This window comes from Metarhizium album (genome assembly GCF_000804445.1).
Source record: "Metarhizium album ARSEF 1941 chromosome Unknown scaffold_1, whole genome shotgun sequence".
Lineage (NCBI taxonomy): Eukaryota > Fungi > Ascomycota > Sordariomycetes > Hypocreales > Clavicipitaceae > Metarhizium > Metarhizium album.
This window is the reverse complement of record NW_024467575.1, coordinates 644,952-663,622: the sequence shown is the minus strand read 5'-3', so window position 1 is coordinate 663,622 and position 18,671 is coordinate 644,952. Positions and strand designations below refer to the sequence as shown.

Here is an 18,671-nt window from a genome sequence, read left to right as displayed (position 1 = left end):
CACCCAGAATCCACCCGGCCATTCCAGCTGCCACTTTTCCGGGAACAATAACTAAACACTTCCAGACAAGCCCCGGGACCTTCGAACCGCCAGCCCATCATCTGTCATGGACCCTGCGAGGCGATAAGTCTTGGTCAAGCCACATTTCCACCTGCATCTCTGAAATCTCCCGTCAACCACCGGGACAGGGACAGTCTACTGCTTCCGCCTCGGATTGTGCACTGTCCGAGACTAGCAATGACATCAAATCAAGGCACCGAGTAGCCACCTTCCATGGCCACTGGGCTCGCCACCAGACACCGCGAGTGTTTGCAAGATTGGAGTGTGCAATCGACATGCTTGCAACTTGGCATCTCATGCGAAGCCTCATCTAGACATGGCATCATCGGTACTCGATATGGAGTGAGAGTGCATGACTTTGGACGTCGCACATTGGCCTTGGCTCTCACCAGCAGCACAATCCTGCAGGCTGTCGCTGCCGGTCGCGCTCGCAACTGCTCGGCTGCGAGCGATGCCAAAATGTCGACATCCTTCTCGTCCTTCTCACCATTTGCTGGAGCCCATGGATCGTTTTACTCCCGCCATTCCCAAAGCATTACGCGGGAGCAGGCCCGTAGACGTAGCGCATTCTAACATGACACCCAGGACCGCGGTCCAAGACGGACGACGCCAAGTTTTGTAGCTGAGCCTTGAGTCTGGCTTCCCTCGACTCCTGGCATTGAGGTTCAATTTAAACCGTCCCGCCTGCGCTGTACTCTGTACACGCAGCGAGCGTTTTGGACGCCTCCGCCCGGTCCATCGTCGCCCGCCACGTTGTATTGCCCTTGACACATTTTCTTGTCTGCTTGTTCTGCCTGCCAGCTTGCTTGCCTATGCGTACTCTTGCTGCTACTGCCGCTGCCGCTGCCGCTGCCGCCTCAACTGGCGCTCTTCCCCCCCCCCGGTCCAACGTCCAACCGCGTCCACTCGCTCTCACGGCCCCGTCCCAGTCCAGTCAGCCAGCCCCAGTCCAGTCCAGCCCCAATCCAGTCAACCGGTCTTGTTTCCACCCCCCTGGACACTGAGTGCTCAGCCAGCCAGTCACTCTTTGCTCTGTCAATCTCCTCTCCTTTGCTCTCCGCCTCTCCACACCATCTCGACAATCTCATCGCTCGACGACGCTCCTTTTTGATCATCCTCCTTCCGACTCCCCGGCCACGTCCATCCCCCCCCTCCCCCGCCTCTCTCGCCCCTCATATTCGCCTCAGTCACCATGAATTCGCAGGGCGCCAACGATGTGTCCCCTGAGGCCATGCAGACGCGGATCCAGCAGGCGCGTCGCGAGGCAGAGACTCTGAAGGATCGCATCAAGAGGAGGAAGGATGAGTTGTCCGATACCACCCGTACGTGCTCAATTGGCCGACATGGTCGTCATCGCGGCCATCACGCCCAGTGGCCGCCTTGCTGCTCCTTTGATCTCCTTGACCTAGAACTTTGGCTAAACCGTGTTTTTTTCTCCATCTCTAGTTCGAGTTGTCGCCCAGCAAGCTCACGAGCCTATCCCTAGAAACCAGCTCATGAAAGCGAAGCGAACCCTCAAGGGCCACTTGGCCAAGATTTATGCCATGCACTGGTCCACCGACCGTAGACATCTCGTCTCGGCCTCACAGGATGGAAAGCTCATTATATGGGATGCCTATACCACCAACAAAGTACACGCCATCCCTCTCCGGTCATCATGGGTAATGACCTGCGCCTACGCTCCTAGCGGAAATTTTGTGGCCTGTGGTGGTCTTGACAACATTTGCTCCATCTACAATCTCAATCAGCAGCGCGATGGCCCCACGCGTGTCGCTCGAGAACTGTCCGGCCACGCTGGCTACTTGTCTTGCTGCCGATTTATCAACGACCGCAGCATTCTGACCTCTTCTGGCGACATGACCTGTATGAAGTGGGATATCGAAACCGGCCAAAAGGTTACCGAGTTTGCCGATCATCTTGGGGACATCATGAGCATTTCGCTCAACCCCACCAACCAAAACACCTTCATCTCCGGTGCCTGCGACGCTTTCGCCAAGCTGTGGGATATTCGAGCCGGCAAGGCTGTCCAGACGTTTGCCGGTCACGAGTCTGACATTAACGCCATCCAATTTTTCCCTGATGGACATTCTTTCGTCGCCGGCTCTGATGACGCTACTTGCCGCCTGTTCGACATCCGAGCAGACCGCGAGTTGAACGTGTATGGCGTAGGTTTATGCTGCCACTGACGCACTGGTCTCGGCATCTGTTAGAGCTAACACTTTGTATGTAGTCCGAGACCATCCTTTGTGGCATCACCTCAGTTGCCACGTCGGTGTCTGGCCGCCTGTTATTTGCAGGCTATGATGATTTTGAATGCAAGGTAATCTTGACACCTGAATTGGCCTGGCCCAAATTCACTTGTTGCGGATACTAACCATTGGGCTTGTCCAGGTTTGGGATGTAACCCGAGGGGAGAAAGTCGGGTCACTTGTAGGCCACGAAAATCGCGTGAGCTGTTTGGGTGTAAGCAATGACGGTATCAGCTTGTGCACGGGTTCATGGGATTCTTTGGTAAGTTTTGAATAGCACAGTAGTGCTCTGCGCTGGCTCCCACTGGCAGAACGTATATTTATCCCTTGTTCGTTGGGCAGCATCAAGGCTAACGGCTCGCAGTTGAAAATATGGGCATACTAGAGAATATCGTCCGCAAAAACGATGAGTGTCCTGCTTGGGCAAGTCAACTACCCCAGTAGTGGGACGACGACTCGGACACCTGCACTTGAAGGACGATGTTGCCTATTAAGATTTCGGCCAACCTTAGTACGCTCAATGTGGCACGCGTGTACCGGCTCACGCGGGACGAAGTGACGAAACGTACCTTCCTCGAATTTTATACTCTACTTGGACTGTTTTTTTTCTGTCTCAGAAAAAGAATGGGCATCCTCGCAAGGCGATGGAGCGAGGATGATTCTCAGCGACGGATACAAGACTGACGGTCAGCTGCCACGGTAATAGTCTGATGGGAGAAAGCTGACTGACGCGATACCTCATTTCCTTGTCTTGAGTGTCCATTTGTTACTTAATATTCTTTTCTTCCTACCTGTTTCTTACTCTGCGATCGGAAGGATTCCCTACCCCATCAGTTTCCGCCTGTCCTGACTTGCTTGCGGGTATGTCGGCGACCAGGGGGTTGTATCACATGACGGTTTTCCACATGCACACTAGCCTCTCTGTTTGTTTGTTTGGTTTGGTTTTTTTGCCCTGCTCTCTTCACCCGACAATTTTGCTACATACTAGGTCATCTCGGACGGAAGGGGGGGGGTTTGGGGATACGAAGCGACGGGAGCAAGAGACGCAAGCTAAGAGGCGTGCCGAAAATATAAAAAGGTTTCACAATGAGCTCGGGGAAGTTGTAGCTGTTGTGGGAAGCAGAGGGTCTTGTCAAGCGAGGGTCTGAGGAGGATGCTAGAGAGGCTATACCAAGAACTATATCAGACCTCGAGTTAATACACCACGATGTTGCAAATAACTGGACCGGAAAGCAATGATGAGCCTCGGCCGTGCATGTAGCAGTTCTAGGACAGGTCAGAACCCCCATTGCACATTTGTTGCTGGGTGACGAGGGAATTCCGCTCGGCAGGATGCTGGCGGCGGAAACGGCAACCTCGATACATCGTATACAGCGAAAGCGGCGGGCGTTTGCCCACCTCGTTCTCGTTCTTGATGCCACTTTAATGACGTAGAGCATGCTGGCCAGACGAGCACCGGGGAATGAGAAAATGATATCCGTGCGAGGACGAGCACTCGGAAATGAGAAGAACACATCCGTGCGAGGACGAAACGGCGACGAGGCCTGGGTGGGCTGGCGCAAGTGTTGAATATGCGCGCGAACGTCGACTGGACATTGAGGCCGACATGCCGACACGGTGGTTAGATAAAGTGGAACCCGAAGGCGTCGACTCCATTGGCCTGGCCGCTCCCACGACGTCTCAGACCCGATAGAACGGTAACGGAAATACGTAGTTACTACCTGGCGCTCAGGTGCCGCAGCTGAAGCGGCAGCGGGCAGGCGTGTGCCTGTTTTGTTCTGCGCGAGACCGAGCAGAGACGGCTCAGCTCAGGCTCAGCTCAGGCTCACCGTCATGCCTGCTCCTGCTGGCTGCTGCAACTTGTTGGCGCGGCAGAGCTGGTGGTCTGCGGCTGTGACGAGGTAGGTTCCCGGTACATACTTGAGAGGAGGGACGAGGCTGGGGCTGGGTCAGCAGCTGGGTTGGGATTCGAGGCGAAGGGCCTTGAGCGGACGGGCGTAGGGGGGGGGGTGGTCCTGCTGAAATCTGCGCATATGGGTGAGGGAGACGCGACGCGACTCGACTCGACTGCCATGATGTGTCCTTTCTTGGCTCGCGAGCAAGATGTAACAAGGCGGACCACATTTCATGGCAGCATAACGTGGCAAGGCAAGGCATGGCATAGCATAGGAGAGCATAGCATAGCATTATATAGTACCGCACTATACGTGATTCATAATTCCTGCTGGGGCGAACGGGGAGGCCGAATTCTGGGACGCTGTGGTGCCGGTACACCAGGCGTCGCCGACTCTGCTGGACTTGTTGGTTTTTTGTCCAAGTCATCTGAAGCCTGGCTCCCAGTCTAGTATCCGTAATCCAAATCTTGCTCGTGTGGCGTTTATATATCTAGGCGTGGCCTTGAATGCAGGAAGCAACAGGGAGCATTTGCCAACGGGGTCGACTCGATACTGATCCGTACACGCACACGTCAACGTCGTCAGAAGCTGCAACGGGACGGAAATGACGGGACAACTTGTCTTGTCTTTTGTTTCCAGAAGGGGGACGAGGGACAAAGTGCACATGTGCAGATGCCGATGCAGATGCAGATGCATGGATTCTCCACTGTAGCTGTCATGACATGCGGCGGCGCGAATCGTCATGTCGGGGGGCCCATGATGAACGAAAATGCAAAATCACTTACCCCTCCCCTGCTGCCCTGCTGCCCTGCTGCTCTGCTGCTGCGGCTAATGATGTCCACGTGGTGCATCTCGGGCTCTGCTCTGCGACGCCATCATCGCAAGCGTTGGCGCCAGGGATGGGGATGCAATGCCGTGGCCCGTGGCATAGATGATGGTACACACACTACTTCAGCACGTATGCGTACAGGACGGACTCGGATTTCCCGTCTGGTGGCAGAAGACGAGACGGCACGACGCAAATAGTAATAATACAACCACGGCGGCGACTTGGCATCATCAAGGTGATTCAGCGCACTTTGCGCTTTTTCCGTCTGGCTACACAGACACGGAATTGCTGGCCCGAGGGATGCCTGCCCGGGGAGGCAGTTCAGCTCTCAGCGCCATTCACTCATGACTCTCGTCGTGACGGATGATGCGACGCGTCCACGGCGGACCGACGGACACCAGACAACACACACGGCGCGCGTCGTCGGGCAGGCGGATGACTCGGTGCTCGAAACTATAACCGATGCAATAATAAACGCACGTACAGCCAGCGGCACACAAGAGACCAAGTTGGCCTCTGGGAGGGCGCCGGGCGACGATGCTAGTACAGGACGAAACGAAACAAAGATGTGGCCGTTGGACCGCTTAATCATGTTCTGGCGCGTCCAAAAATAATGTTGCAGCACATACTTGCCAGGTACTTGGTAGGTCCCTAGGCAGGTAGTCAAAGGCAGACACAACACCGTGTACTCTGCAAGTGTGTATTGCATGCACGTTGCGTGAGCGTGTTCCCGTTAGGTGCATTCGCGTTCGGCGGCCCGCCGTTTTGCGGCTGGCCTGCACGTGAGGCGCGCAGCAGCCCCTGACAGGCCTGGTGGCTGATGGGCTTGGCGGGCAATATTGCCCACTGGGCGTACCTGTCATGCCGGCGCGGCCGCTCGTCATCTCAAGTTCTTTGTCGCTGTACGGAGTACGACTGCGACTACTACTAGTACGGAGTAGTATTTTTTTTTTTTTCCCTCTTCTTAATTTCTCCCACACTCATGCCCATTCCCCATTTGCTCCGTGTCATCAACTGTCCAACCGCCGCCGTCCATGGGCCCCGAAGCCCCACCTGTCCCCCACCAACTCGATTGTTGACTTGCCGTAACCAGTACGGAGTAGCACGTATCAAGTTCCTTCATCTCGACGTCGTCTTCAGTCCACGCCACCACGACGCCCGCCCTTGACGACTTGTCCAGCCTTTCCACCGTCTTGAGACAACCCCAGTTTGAACATCGCGACAGCAAGGGGGGGGGAGGGGGGTTGCATTATCCATTATTCATTGTCCCTCCACCAACTTCGCTCGTGTCCGGCACTGGCCTGGGCGCTACTCTCTCCCCTGTCCAGCGTTCGATACTACGTACTACTTACTTATTGCTGCCACCGAGTGCCAAGTCTTTGATCGCACCTTGACCTGCGCACACTTGTCCTCGTCTTCCCCCACCAAGCTTCGACCCGACCTCGCAAAACACTGCCACGCTCAACGCGAGCATAGCCTTGCGTCTCAAACGGCAACCGCGGCCACGCCTGCTCCACTCCTTCCAGAACGTCCATCGTCTGATAGTCGGCTACGTTTTTCTCTCGCCTGAAACCACCCACCCCGGGTGTTTCTCGCCCGTCACCACTCCCTCCGACCTGTACAAAAGAGAGCGTCCCCGGCGTCCCCGTTGGATCGGCTCGCCCGGTCTCCTTCCCCTCCCACCATGGCCACGACTGCTGCCCAAGACGAATACAACAGCCTCGTTGCCAAGAACACTGCCCGTGAGTCGCATCGTGACGACACTGAGCTCTCGTCGCACGACGACTCCGACCTCGACCTCGACGAAGAGACTGTATACCACAACGCCAAGATGGAGGCAGCTTTGCGTATGCCGACCGGGGTTTCGGAGATCAAGCTTCCCCCGGCGTCCTTTGACAGCGGTAGATCAACTGGTGTCAAGGGTGTCATCGCCGACGCCAGAAGTTTCGAGACTGCCCGCAAGACCAAGTGGATAGACAGAGCCAAGGCCGCCAGGCGGAGCATATTTGGCATGGCCGGTATCAGCCAGAACTGGGCGGTCAAAAGTGAGAGTGAGACGGACGACGACACACTTAGCGGGCCCGGCTCAGACGAAGAGACGTTTCTGCAACAGTGGCGAGATAGCCGACGGCGAGAGCTGGAGGACGAGGCCAGCAGGGCGGTGCGGACACGACGGACCAGTCCGAGTGTGCGAGTCTACGGCCGGTTGGACCAGGTGGATGCTTTGGGCTATCTCGACGCTATCGAGAAAGTCAGCAGAGAGACAAAGGTCGTCGTCTTTGTTTACGATCATGAGGTATGTCGTGTGTCGTCTGGATGGTTGCATGCCTACTTTACTTGGTTTGCTCATGCGTTGTTGCCCCAGCGCTGCTGTTAACTCATCATGTGCTGACATGTTTGACACCAGTGTGACGTTTCTGCCGCCATCGAGTCAGCCCTCGCGCCCCTGGTCAAGTTCCACTCAACAATTCACTTTGTCAAGGTTCACTACGATGACATTGAATTTGACAATGCCGCTGTCCCGGCACTGTTGGCCTACCACAACCAAGGCGATTTGTTTGCCAACTTGACAGGCCTCATTGAAATGATGCCCGACGAAGAGTCGTTTGGCACCAGCTCTCTGCAAAAACTTTTGGAGAGGCACCAGGTCCTGTAAACTTGGTTTGGATGGTTCCACAGGGGGCACTCGCGGAGTTGCATCTGTCTCGTTTTCCAAGAGCTCGTTGTTACTTTCTTGACGATACCCAACTTGTCTTTTTCTCGGCACCCGGTGTCCAGTCAAACCTTTTTTTTTTCCCTTTTGGGTTTGCATTGCGGCGTGTCACGCGATTGCACCAAATCTGATATGCGTCCTCACAGTTTCCCGGACGTTTTCTTGTATTGTACCACTACCGGCCTTTTGACCTCGAATTTTCTTTTACTCTGCTTCTGTGCTTTACGTCATGGCTCATGTGGCCTGAGATCTCATCGATTCAAGGAGTTAAGGAGATGGAAATAAACACGAATGCAACGGCAATGGGATTGACACGGGACGACGGAAGCGACGGCCTACCATACCATTGATGACGTTACATTATTTGAATTCTTTGTGTCACTACGGCTTTGCCAGCTAGGTGATTGGGGGTAGAGGTGTAGATGTCGTGGTGCCGGAGTCTTGGGTAATTTACAAAGTTCATCGCTTACACGTCACTGATCCGTAGCCCATTTATTTGCCTGCCGGTTGGAGTATCTGCAGTAGTAGATGTTCAGGTACCTAAATCCCAGTGGTAAATTGATAAGCGCAGCATGTTGCCTTGCCCCCCCACCTTTCTCTTGGTCAACCACGTCCGCTAGTACCAAGGTATCCAAGTACGTAATTGAGTACTTAACGGCAAGGGGCCGCAATTGTGCGCCTCGTGACCATGTTCACAGCCAGTAGTCGACCGGACATTGCCAGTGGCGATATCGTATTGCGCTCCAAGGGGCTACTTGTTGCATCAGATCTGTCTCTCACTTTTCTTACTTCCTTTCTCTTTTCTTTTGGGCGCCCAAGGCCGCTGGAGCCCCTGAGCAACGATGGCCACGTCAAATTGCCCTTGCATATCAAGTACTTACTTCCTTGAGTACCTGAGGGGTAATGATGTTGGCACGCACTCGAGCGCACTGCACTAACTTCTTGCCCGCCCTCCTCTTTCTGGCAAACTCGACGGGGTGGCGTGGAAGTGCTTATCATGGATCACGTCCATAGTACCCCATTCTTTTATTTTGTTTCGTTTCATCATTTCTGAGTTTAGTCTTCTCTTCTTGATCAACTGGCTGATAGGCTAGCTGGGTGGTTGCCCAAAGACGGAGGAGGTAGTCGAGCCCCCAGGCCGGGTTGGGTTGACCGTGCAATCCAATGGCCCTGCTTGGTGCAACTTGGCCGTGAACTCGTGACAGACGCTAGGGAGTAGCCTCGAGACACTAGACACGAAGGCCACAGTGCCCAGGCCGGGCCGAACATGTCACGCCACAGTACGTTAGGTACCTAGGTAGTTATGACAGGCCGAGCTCGGGAAGGAAGCACTTACTCTGGAGTCTGAGTCTGAACGGAGCATAACAGCCGCACCCAATGTTGCTTCCCAACTGGCAGCTTTCCTCTTTCGCACCACGCCTCATCAGCTGTTTGCTTTCACAGTCTCTTCTTCTTCCTCTTCTTCTTCATCTTCTTCATCCCCATCGCCCTGACCGCATCATGTCAGGCTTGCCTCCTATTTTACTCGTTTTGCATCGACGTTAAATACCACCTGCTGCGCGGTCGCCGGCCAAGACTCACATCCCCTTACCCCACCCTCGCCTGCCGTCGGCATTACTACGTCTCTGCTCCTCTGGGCACGTCAGGCTGCAGCTATCGCCGCGAACAGGGCAACCATCAGCGTCGGAGTATCGGATGCACAGAAAGCTTCGATTTCTTCAATCTCGTGGGTGAAGTGCTGACTAGCAACACGGTGTGGTCAGTTTTTCCTAATTTTTTCCTCTGCAGTTGGTCTGAATTCGTCGTCTGTCCTCTCCGCCTGTGTGTGTGCGCCTTGTCTGCTGCCGCCGTCTACCCCGCCGCCTCTTTCACGGGACGTCTTTGTAGCCTTCTCGTCATCATCTACACCACCTCCCTCGTCCAAACTGCACTCACCCGCGCGCGCTTCGTGTTGCAGCCTCTTTTGTCGTCTGTCACTCTCGACGACGAGGGCTGTCTCATGGCAACCTGTGCATCTCTCTTCGTGTGAGACGGTCGAGCCCTCGTACTCGTTCCTTCCGCTCCGCTATGGAAAAGCTGCCCACGACGCCTGCGTCCACGCCACCGCCTGCGAACCGTCGTGATATTCAACATCATCATCTGACTCCAAACAGACCACGCTCTCCCCTACCTGGCTTGTCCAACTCGGAGCCATTTCTTCGATTTCCTCGACCACAAGGGAATAAACGTCTTGCCAACTGGATATCGACAAGTAATCCAGACATCATGCGTGCCGCCACTCCAGCCGAGGACTCCGGTATGGCCGAGTCCGCTTTTGAGCTGATCAGCAGCATCGATGTCGAAGATCAAGATGAAAATTACATCGAGTCTATATCCGAGTCTGTTGGCTCACTGGACTGTCCCCGGCCAGACGATGTACAGTCACTGGCTGGTACCGAACGAACTTTTGATGATGAGTCATTGGCAGACGAAGAAGTCGAGGACCCCCCTCGGTCTACTGAACGCGAGGGCGCCACTGAGTTTATCAATGACGAAACCGCCCTTGTTCATCATTTTGCTGATGCTTCGGAATCAGGCGAAGAGGACGGCCAGTCGCGCTGTTCTCTGGACTATACACAGCAGAGCCTGAAGACGCCCTCCATCTTGACGCCGGAAGCAAGTAAAGTCATTGAAAGGGCGCTGGAAAGTACAAACAACGAAACTCCTACTCCAACTGTACGCTTTCGACATTGGACGGGTATTGTCAGAGAGGGACTGTCCCGTACCTGGGAGTATGCAACAGATGCGACAGCTGCGGCTCTCCCTGGCCTCTTATTCGCGGTTGTATTCGGTCTTCTATCCTCGCTGCTGCGCCCGCCAACAGTTGAGTTTACCAGACCTGCAGAAACTGTCGCTACCTCTGCGATTACTGCAACTACAAGACCTATTGTACTCTATACGAAGCAGACAACCTCGACTGCCACAGCTGCACATGACACTGTATCGGTCAAGGGCATGGGTTTAATCTCCATAAAAGACCAAGCAGCCAACGAGTGGCCTTTCGGACCCAAAAGACCAGACATTCAATTTAGCCCCCTAGGACACGGCGCCATTATGGTGCACGTTGCTTCTCATGTGCAGAAAACATGGTTGAAAAAGAAGACTTGCCTCTCAATCACAGCTACTCGCATTGGAGAAGCTGTGGAAATGGAATTTTACCCTTCTGAAGATGGCTTCCTTGTCAAGTTTCCAAAGAAGGAGGCTTTTGGCGTGGTCAAAGTTTTAGTTGAAGCCACATGCCGACCTGCTGTGACCAAAGCCGTCAAGGTCCACTTTGGAAAGGGCATCATTGAAGAAGCATATGAAAGGACGAGGAATTTGGCTCACGATATTTCCGAATTGGTTCCGGTGGCTGCCCAGGAGGCAGAACGCTGTCTTGTCGGAGCCAAGAAGTCATTTGGGGCGGTGTCCGATACCCTAGCCAGTGGGATGGTGACAGTCTCTGACACTCTGATGGGAAGAATCGAGACTTCTTCAGTCAAGATGAAAGAGCTACTTTCTCATCTTCCGTCGGTTTCGACGGGTTATGCTGCAGAGGTGGTCAATAGAGTTCCACAGACTCTGGAATCGATGTACAAGCTGGCGATGGAGGCTGGAGCATCGCACAACATCAAGCTGAATGTTCAGGATGGTATACTTGATGCCCAGCTGTACTTTCTCAGGACTCGAATCTCGGCCCGGATGTGGTGGCTCAAGGTGACGGGGCAGATCGCGGAGTATGATGAGTATGGCAAGAAGGCTAAAGACTTCATGGCCAAGAGACGGCGTGAAGGGCGAAATAAAATTCAGGGTTTATTCCGTGATGATGGTGGCAAGGACCATGCCTTTTGTGGACGGACGAAACGAAACTGGTGCAAATTGAATTACCGAAAGGGAAGGGACATTTGTCTTTGCAAAGTAGAGGCTTGACAGGAAATGCACGGCAGGCTCTCATGCAATATAGATGAAGGTGCCTAGGCGTTGGGATTCGGACACCGTTTTTGATAGCTTTCGGAGCGCGTGGAGTTTTCTGGTCATGACTGAGTTGAGGACTAGGTCCGGGTAGGGTTGATTTATTGGCTTTGCGGCTGCGTGCCGAAAAATTTCTTTTATAGCAATCAAGGAAGGATACCCGTCTGGCTCGGCATCAAACAGTAAAAAGTATCAAGTTAGTTTGTGGGATTGTGATGTATCAGACTCTTAAAGGTTGGGTGGTATTGGGTGAGAAGGCGACTGCCGGCGGTTAGGCAACTGTGTCTGATGTACCTGCCTCGTAGGCTTATGGAGGACGGGTTCTCAAGTTGACGAGGCAAACATCTATCGACCCGGCAATCACGCCCTCCGCGTCGAGTCTTGTTGCTGTCGTCTGGGTGAGCAGGGGCGGTGAGGGCAGCAGGCGAGTTTGGGAACCTGCGACGCCCTGGGGCAAATGATACAGGAGGTCACATGGATCGTTGACACCTTGCGCAATACGCGAGTGAGCAAGTCGAGAGACTGGTCCTAGTTTCAAGGGCGCCGGCGGCATGGGGTAACAGAACTGAAAGACACCGTGCTGCGGATGTCTTTCTCGGCCGGCCCTTCACACCAGGTGGAGCTAACACGTGACGAAGATGATGATGATGATAAGGAGGGGGAGAGGAGGAGGAGGGGAGGGAGGGGCACCCCTACGTAAGTACCTAGGCACCTACTTAATGTATGTATGTAACTACGATGTACGTAGTATATGTACATAGGCGCCACCGCTGACAGGGTAGCACAAGCGGGCACGTGGACGACCGACGTCTTTTTCGCAGAGACTTTTGCTTTGCAGACCTTTCGGTTTTCCTTGCAACTGTCACAGTACACTAGTTCCTGTGAGTGCATTTCATCATGAATTTCATATTCCATGGCTACCCACAGATGGCGGCACCCCGCCTGGCTCTCTGGTTCTCTGGCTCTCCTTGGTGGGGCGCAAATGCCCGAAGTGCCAGACAGTGGAGAGTCGAGAGGGCTGAAGGGGCAACAAAGACTGGGAACAAACCTGTGGTGGGCACGGCGTTGTTTTTTTCTTCTAAAGCCCAGAGCCTGCTTTTGTCGTGATTGACCGGCTGACTTGGCTGACTGTTCTAGTGGTGAAGGCATCCAGTTTCTCCTTTCACACAAGTCTTGGACCGTTTTCAACTCGCGACCCCTGCCCCCTTCCCCGAAGAAACAAACATGTCTGGCGCTGAGAACACCGAGCCCAAGGTCGACGAGACCAAGCCCGTCGAGACCGCCGTGGTATGGACCGCCCCTTTCTGCAGAGACTGTCTTGTCCTCGTCCCGCACTGGAACCGTCGACCTGGTCCATGGTGGCGCGTGCTGTCGGCCGTTGGGGGGTTTTTTTTTTGGTCCACGGCCGACTGCGCGCCCTCATCATCATGTGCAGGCTGGCAAGAGCCCCTTTGGCATCGCGTTTCTGCCACGCTTGCTTGCTAATCTCTTTCTTTTTGTTGTCCGATGGCCTCTTGATGCTAATTACATGATGGCTAGGCTGCTGGTTCCGCTTCCGACCCCGCAAGTGCCGCTGCCGATGAGAAGCCAGTGACCTCGTCGGCCGTTTTCTCCATGTTTGGAGGCGGCACGAAGAAGGAGAAGAAGGACGAAGACGAGGATCGTGGTGACAATTCTGGCAGCGCCAAGGCCCAGCGGGAGGCTGCCAAGGCCGAGGCCGGTGAGGTACGTTTTCACGCGCAAATCACGGCAAACACGTCCGCGCTGTCATGGCTCGGGGGATTCTTGGACTGAATTGAGAACTACGTGTCCATGGTGGATGATTGAGAGTAGACGACTGACCGCGTTGGTTGCTGCAGGACGAGCCCCCTGAAAGCGAGGATGTCCACTTTGAGCCCGTCATCAAGCTCACCGAAAAGGTCGAGACCAAAACCAACGAGGAGTCGGAGGAGCAGCTTTTCAAAATGCGCGCAAAGCTTTTCAAGTTCTCCAAAGAATCTAGCGAGTGGAAAGAGCGCGGAACTGGTGATGTCCGTCTGCTCAAGCACAAGGAGAACGGCAAGACTAGATTGGTTATGCGACGCGACAAGACGCTCAAGGTCTGCGCCAACCACTACAGTACGTTTTTCCTCGTCCGTGGGTGGATGAAGGAGTGGTTGAGCAACCGCGGTCGGCTGATCCTTTCGTGTTAGTCGTGCCCGAAATGAAGCTTTCCCCAAACGTCGGCTCTGACCGCAGCTGGGTATGGAATGCCGCTGCCGATGTCAGTGAGGGCGAACCCGAGGCTTGCACCCTTGCCATTCGCTTTGCCAACACTGAGAGTGAGTTTTGCGCGCCAATGCTTTTGCACAGCAGCGGTCTTGTATACTGACCCAGGATGCCTTAGACGCCAATCTATTCAAGGATGCTTTCTTGAAGGCCCAGAAGGAGAACGAGGTGATTTTCGGCAAGGAGGACGGTTCGGCTGACAAGCCCGAATAAGTGGCCAGATGCTCGGCCATGCAGAAATCGTCATGCTCTTGCAGTTCACGAAGCAGGAAGAGCTGCTGCCCCCCTGCCACCAACCTGACATCACTACCCTCTCCCCCTTTTTACCCTTCCCCCATTGCCACATCAGCGCTCAGTGTCATCCCAGCAGCGAAAATATTGCATCCTTGAAAACAACGCCCCCAGTACCGAAGCCAACCCGAAAAAGGAAAGCCACAGTGTCTGTCTCTCTCTCTTTTTCTTTCTATTAATTCACTGGACTGAGAACAATTCGGAAAGGGGAACGAAGCGGATTCAGACTACAAAGAAGGTGAGAAAAAAAAATTGGTTGAATGGACAATCCATGGGCTGAGGAACGTATTGTGGGCGAGAATTGGGACCCAAGCGGCGCAATTTCCCCCTCCCAAGCAAGGGTAGCAAATGGTAGATAGCATCTCCGAAGCATCAGGTCACAACACAAAGTAATGAACACAATGTCAAGTGGAAAACGAGACGCCGGCGAATGGGGATGCTGGCGCATGCGTAGGTTTGTGTGACGGGCATGCGAGTGTCGAGGGGCAGAGGGGCAGACGTGAAGTGAAGCAGTAGCCAGACAATGTCAAGGTGGTGGAGAGCATGAGCCCGAGCGCCAGCCAGTGGCTCGGGGGGGCTCGGGGGCTTCTGGGGGGAGCTCTGAGCCTCTGGCACCACACTGGACCAGTGGAAGTCGGTAGCCGCCGGCCAGGCCAGGCCAGCCAGCCACGAATAGTAAAAATCAGCAGCCTGTCAGTCGAGGTCTGCCCCGGGCGCGGAGCCTGGAGCCTGGAGCGCTGGAGCTGGAGCCTGCAGCCTGCATGCGGCCTGGAGCGCGGGTGCTCGACCGCTCGACCGCTCGACCGCTCGACCGTTCGACCATTTTGACCACGCTTGACTGACCCAAGTCCAAAGTCCACATCAGACGTCTTCCAGTCGCCAGCCCGAATCTCCGACTCCCGTTCCTCCACCTCGTGTCGCATCGCATCGCATCGCATCCTATCCTCGGATGTATTCGCTCCATCGCAATTGACGGCCCTACGAGATCTGACTTATAATACCGCACGCGGATTTGCTCTCCCGATTCGTCCCTTGACCGGATCCTTGACTGAGTCGCAGCGTCGACCGATTTGGTGTATTTAATTCTTTATTTTTTTTTCTCTCTCCTTCTCCCGTGCCTGCCGCTTGTCTTCTGTCCGTCTTTCAACCGCCCTGGCCAAGTTTTGCGAATTCTCCATCCAGTCATTTTTTTTTTTTTGTCTTCTTTCCGTCCTCAGTTGTGCTACTCGAGACTCGACGCAGAAAGAGAAGGGATAACCAGCGAACCGGAACCGGGACCGGTACGGGAGCCATTTCGAGCCGTGTCCAATTCATTCTGCTTCAAGGACACCGGGAAATCAAGACAGCCGCCAAAATGCTGGTCGAGGTACGTTGGCTGACCCTTTTTGAAACCCCCTTCGCCTCCGGGCGGCGGCATCGGCCTCGGCCGTCTGCAGTTGCTGGTTGGCTTTGCACTCCCCCCCAATGCCCATGTGCTCTTCTTCACACCCTTCATGGTGCCCCGTGGGCCCGGTCTCCTCGCTGGCCAGCATGCTGGTTAGAATGGACGGAGATGGCAGGACAAGGCAGTCGCGCGGAGCAGCCGAGAGCTGGTGCGAAGGAGAAAGATCGCGGGGCGGGATCGACTTGGGACGAACGAGGACGAGAGCGACGGGCGGCAGACACACAGCAGACACACAGCAGACACACCCGCACCCGAGCGAACGAGCCAGAGCGAGCGTTGGAGCCGTCGTTGTTGACTGTCGGCCGCAAAGGGCCTGTCAATTGGGCACTCCGCCTGCTCGACAGCCGGCCGACGGCGCCTTTCGATGCCTGCCTCGAAGAGAACAGCCTGCCTGCTCGTGTTTGTTCTCGGGGCCATGAGCTGCACACGCTCGTGTTCGTGCTTGGGCTGCTCACGACTTGGGCAATGTCGGCTATTTTTTTTCTCTGGCTCATCTTTCTGCCTACCCGTCTGCGGTCCCGTCCCGCCTTCCTCCTTGCTTCTGTTCATTCTGCTTGCGAGGACGCTTGAGGCTCACTGCCGTCTGCCGTGGACCCTGCCGTCCTCTTCTCTTTTGTATTTCCCCCGTATTCGCATTCGCGTGAATCTGTCCATCTTCCTCGAGTATTCTTGTCTTTTCTTTTCTCCTTTTGCTTCTCGTCCTACACCGTCCGTAACCAGAGCTGCTGAAAACGACGGGAAAGCAGCGCGGGCTTTCCATTGACGGAAAACATTGTTTCCCACGATGCCGCCTCGGACGAGGAAGAGTACTAACGATCAACAGAGGAAAGTTAAGGTCGTCACCGAGCAGCATATCATGTAAGCAACTTGCCACGATTTTTTTTTTTCCTTTAAAAAAAAAAACCAACTTCCCCATCCAAAACCGACGAATGGACGACCACGATTTGTTTTTTTTTTATCCAAGGTCGATTTTTGCCATTGGGCTGCGTGCTGTGAGCTACAGGCCATGCGCGCCGCGGCGGTCATGGAGCAATGACAAGACGAAAGTGAAATTGCTGAAAGGAGGATCAGTGTTTTTTGACGGCCCCTCTGAGCAGATGCTAATTGTGGCTGGTGTGATAGTGACAAGCCGTCCCCAGTAGCCGACTTTCCTATGCGAGAATGGAGCTTGAAATTACACCTGTTGGATGAAGAAGGCAACGAGAGGCCTGCCGATGTGTTCACCAAGGTTGTCTACAACCTACATCCCACCTTTGAAAACCCCACTCAAAGTGAGTTGAAGCCTGGCTAACTGTGTCGCCTGGACCTGGCTTGCTGGAGCTTGCGCTGACTGTGTGCTCCTTGATATTCAGCCTTTATGAAGCCTCCATTTCTCTGCAGCAACGAAGGCTGGGGCGAATTCGAAATCAGCATCGACTGCTACACAACCGAAAAGACGAAACTGGCGCCCATCATCCATGACCTGAACTTTCAAGAGGAGAAATATGAGGCAACCCATACAGTCACCTTCAAGAACCCGTCGCAAGTTCTGCAGGAACGCCTGCGCGAAACTGGTCCTCTGCCCAACGACGACGATCGCCAAAAGAAGAAGGCTGTTGCCGGCAAGAAGGGCGGGCAAAAGTACGACTACGAGAAGATTGCCGAGGCACTGGAAAAACTCGAGGAGGAGGACCTGCTGCGCGTCATTCAACTGATCAACGAAAACAAAGGTCCGGATACCTATATACGGAGTGATGTGGAAGGTGAGTTTTGCCCCTCGGCCGCTCTCCCGCTGCTTTGTTCTGTCCGCGCCGGGGAATGTCTTCGGAGTTGTTGATGTTTGAAATGCGTATGAGCTAATAGTCGACAACCTTGCTGAAGCCGGGGAGTTCTCAATTGACCTCTATACCATGCCGGATATGCTGACGACGAAACTGTGGGAGCACTTGGTACGTTAACCCCCCCCCCCCGCGCGCTTTGATGAGAGGAAAGAAAAAAAAACGCCCAATTCCTGACAGGTGTCACAGTCGAAGAAGGGATTGGTCAACTAAAAACGGCTACTCATATATTTTGCTTCGTAATTTCCCAGCAACGACGCGGGGCTGCTGCCCTTGGCGCGCATGCATTAAGAAACTTTGTGACGAATGAGGGGAAAGGGCGGGGGGACATGGCAGGGCCACGCACGGGCTGCCATCTATGCCAGGGTTGACGGGGTTCGGATCGAGTCCTTGTTCCTTGATGGATACTTTTGGCCGGCAATATCACGCAAAGATGTACTCTGTAGCTGGGATTTCTGGGGTTTCTTCAAAATTTAGGGATCAAGGTTGGGAGGAGGAAGCCTGGCTGGGCGGGTGCAAGGGTGACTGGGGACTGAGGAGGGGGGGCTTCTCAGTGTATGGAGTAGAAAGGGAGTGAAGAGAGGTTTTTATTTATTTGATTGTTTATAAAACGCTTTAGGTTCTCGTAAAAGTGGGGTTGGGAATGAATGAATAGTCTTTTTTTTTCATCTTTTTTTTTTCTTCCTTGCCTCGGTGTCTTTCCATCTCGACTCGATGAGCGCTGGCCCCGGCATGGTCTGTTTATGCAAGTGGTTGGTCGGTTGCTATTTTACGTACGTTTGACGGGTATACCCGCGACTGACGGTGGGGGTTGGTGTGGTGAACGCGTAAGGAGTACATGGTGCAGTCAATGTATTCCTGGCAGTGAGGAGTTGATGGCTGCGATGTGCTGGATTTCTGTTCTACAAGGCATGTCACGGAGTCGCGGGGGCGCCCCTCGACCCCTCGACAGGGACGAGGCAGCTTGCCCCGGAGCTGTGCGGTGTTGTGGGTAGCGTCGTGCGCGACGGGGCCGGCGCCGCGTCTCTTTATCGTTTGTCGAGCCTGTTGGAAAGGTGGTGTGTGGGCCGAGGTGCAGCGGTTGAAGCCGAGCAGAGCTGCGGAACGATGGTGGT

At 54.5% G+C, this 18,671-nt stretch overlaps 5 protein-coding genes across 5 annotated transcripts; all 5 read left to right on the top strand.

Annotated features, from left to right (window-relative positions):
- Positions 1-1,252: 1,252 nt before the first annotated feature.
- On the top strand, positions 1,253-2,694 carry MAM_00189 (G protein beta subunit; the record flags this gene model as incomplete). The annotated part of the gene is made up of 5 exons (XM_040818988.1): positions 1,253-1,382; positions 1,507-2,225; positions 2,291-2,380; positions 2,452-2,571; positions 2,674-2,694. 5 exons carry the CDS (start codon positions 1,253-1,255, stop codon positions 2,692-2,694), a joined length of 1,080 nt encoding a protein of 359 aa, XP_040682253.1.
- A 4,023-nt stretch (positions 2,695-6,717) lies between these two features.
- On the top strand, positions 6,718-7,689 carry MAM_00188 (phosducin; the record flags this gene model as incomplete). The annotated part of the gene is made up of 2 exons (XM_040827270.1): positions 6,718-7,329; positions 7,441-7,689. 2 exons carry the CDS (start codon positions 6,718-6,720, stop codon positions 7,687-7,689), a joined length of 861 nt encoding a protein of 286 aa, XP_040682252.1.
- A 2,322-nt stretch (positions 7,690-10,011) lies between these two features.
- On the top strand, positions 10,012-11,694 carry MAM_00187 (uncharacterized protein; the record flags this gene model as incomplete). Its single annotated transcript, XM_040818987.1, has 1 exon — positions 10,012-11,694. One exon carries the CDS (start codon positions 10,012-10,014, stop codon positions 11,692-11,694), a length of 1,683 nt encoding a protein of 560 aa, XP_040682251.1.
- A 1,266-nt stretch (positions 11,695-12,960) lies between these two features.
- On the top strand, positions 12,961-14,217 carry MAM_00186 (ran/spi1 binding protein; the record flags this gene model as incomplete). The annotated part of the gene is made up of 5 exons (XM_040818986.1): positions 12,961-13,023; positions 13,276-13,461; positions 13,596-13,854; positions 13,929-14,057; positions 14,123-14,217. 5 exons carry the CDS (start codon positions 12,961-12,963, stop codon positions 14,215-14,217), a joined length of 732 nt encoding a protein of 243 aa, XP_040682250.1.
- Positions 14,218-15,649: 1,432 nt separating this feature from the next.
- MAM_00185 (SAS complex, SAS5 subunit/transcription initiation factor IID, subunit 14) lies at positions 15,650-17,769 on the top strand (the record flags this gene model as incomplete). The annotated part of the gene is made up of 6 exons (XM_040818985.1): positions 15,650-16,138; positions 16,563-16,597; positions 16,862-17,010; positions 17,092-17,481; positions 17,582-17,667; positions 17,746-17,769. 6 exons carry the CDS (start codon positions 15,650-15,652, stop codon positions 17,767-17,769), a joined length of 1,173 nt encoding a protein of 390 aa, XP_040682249.1.
- Positions 17,770-18,671: the final 902 nt, after the last annotated feature.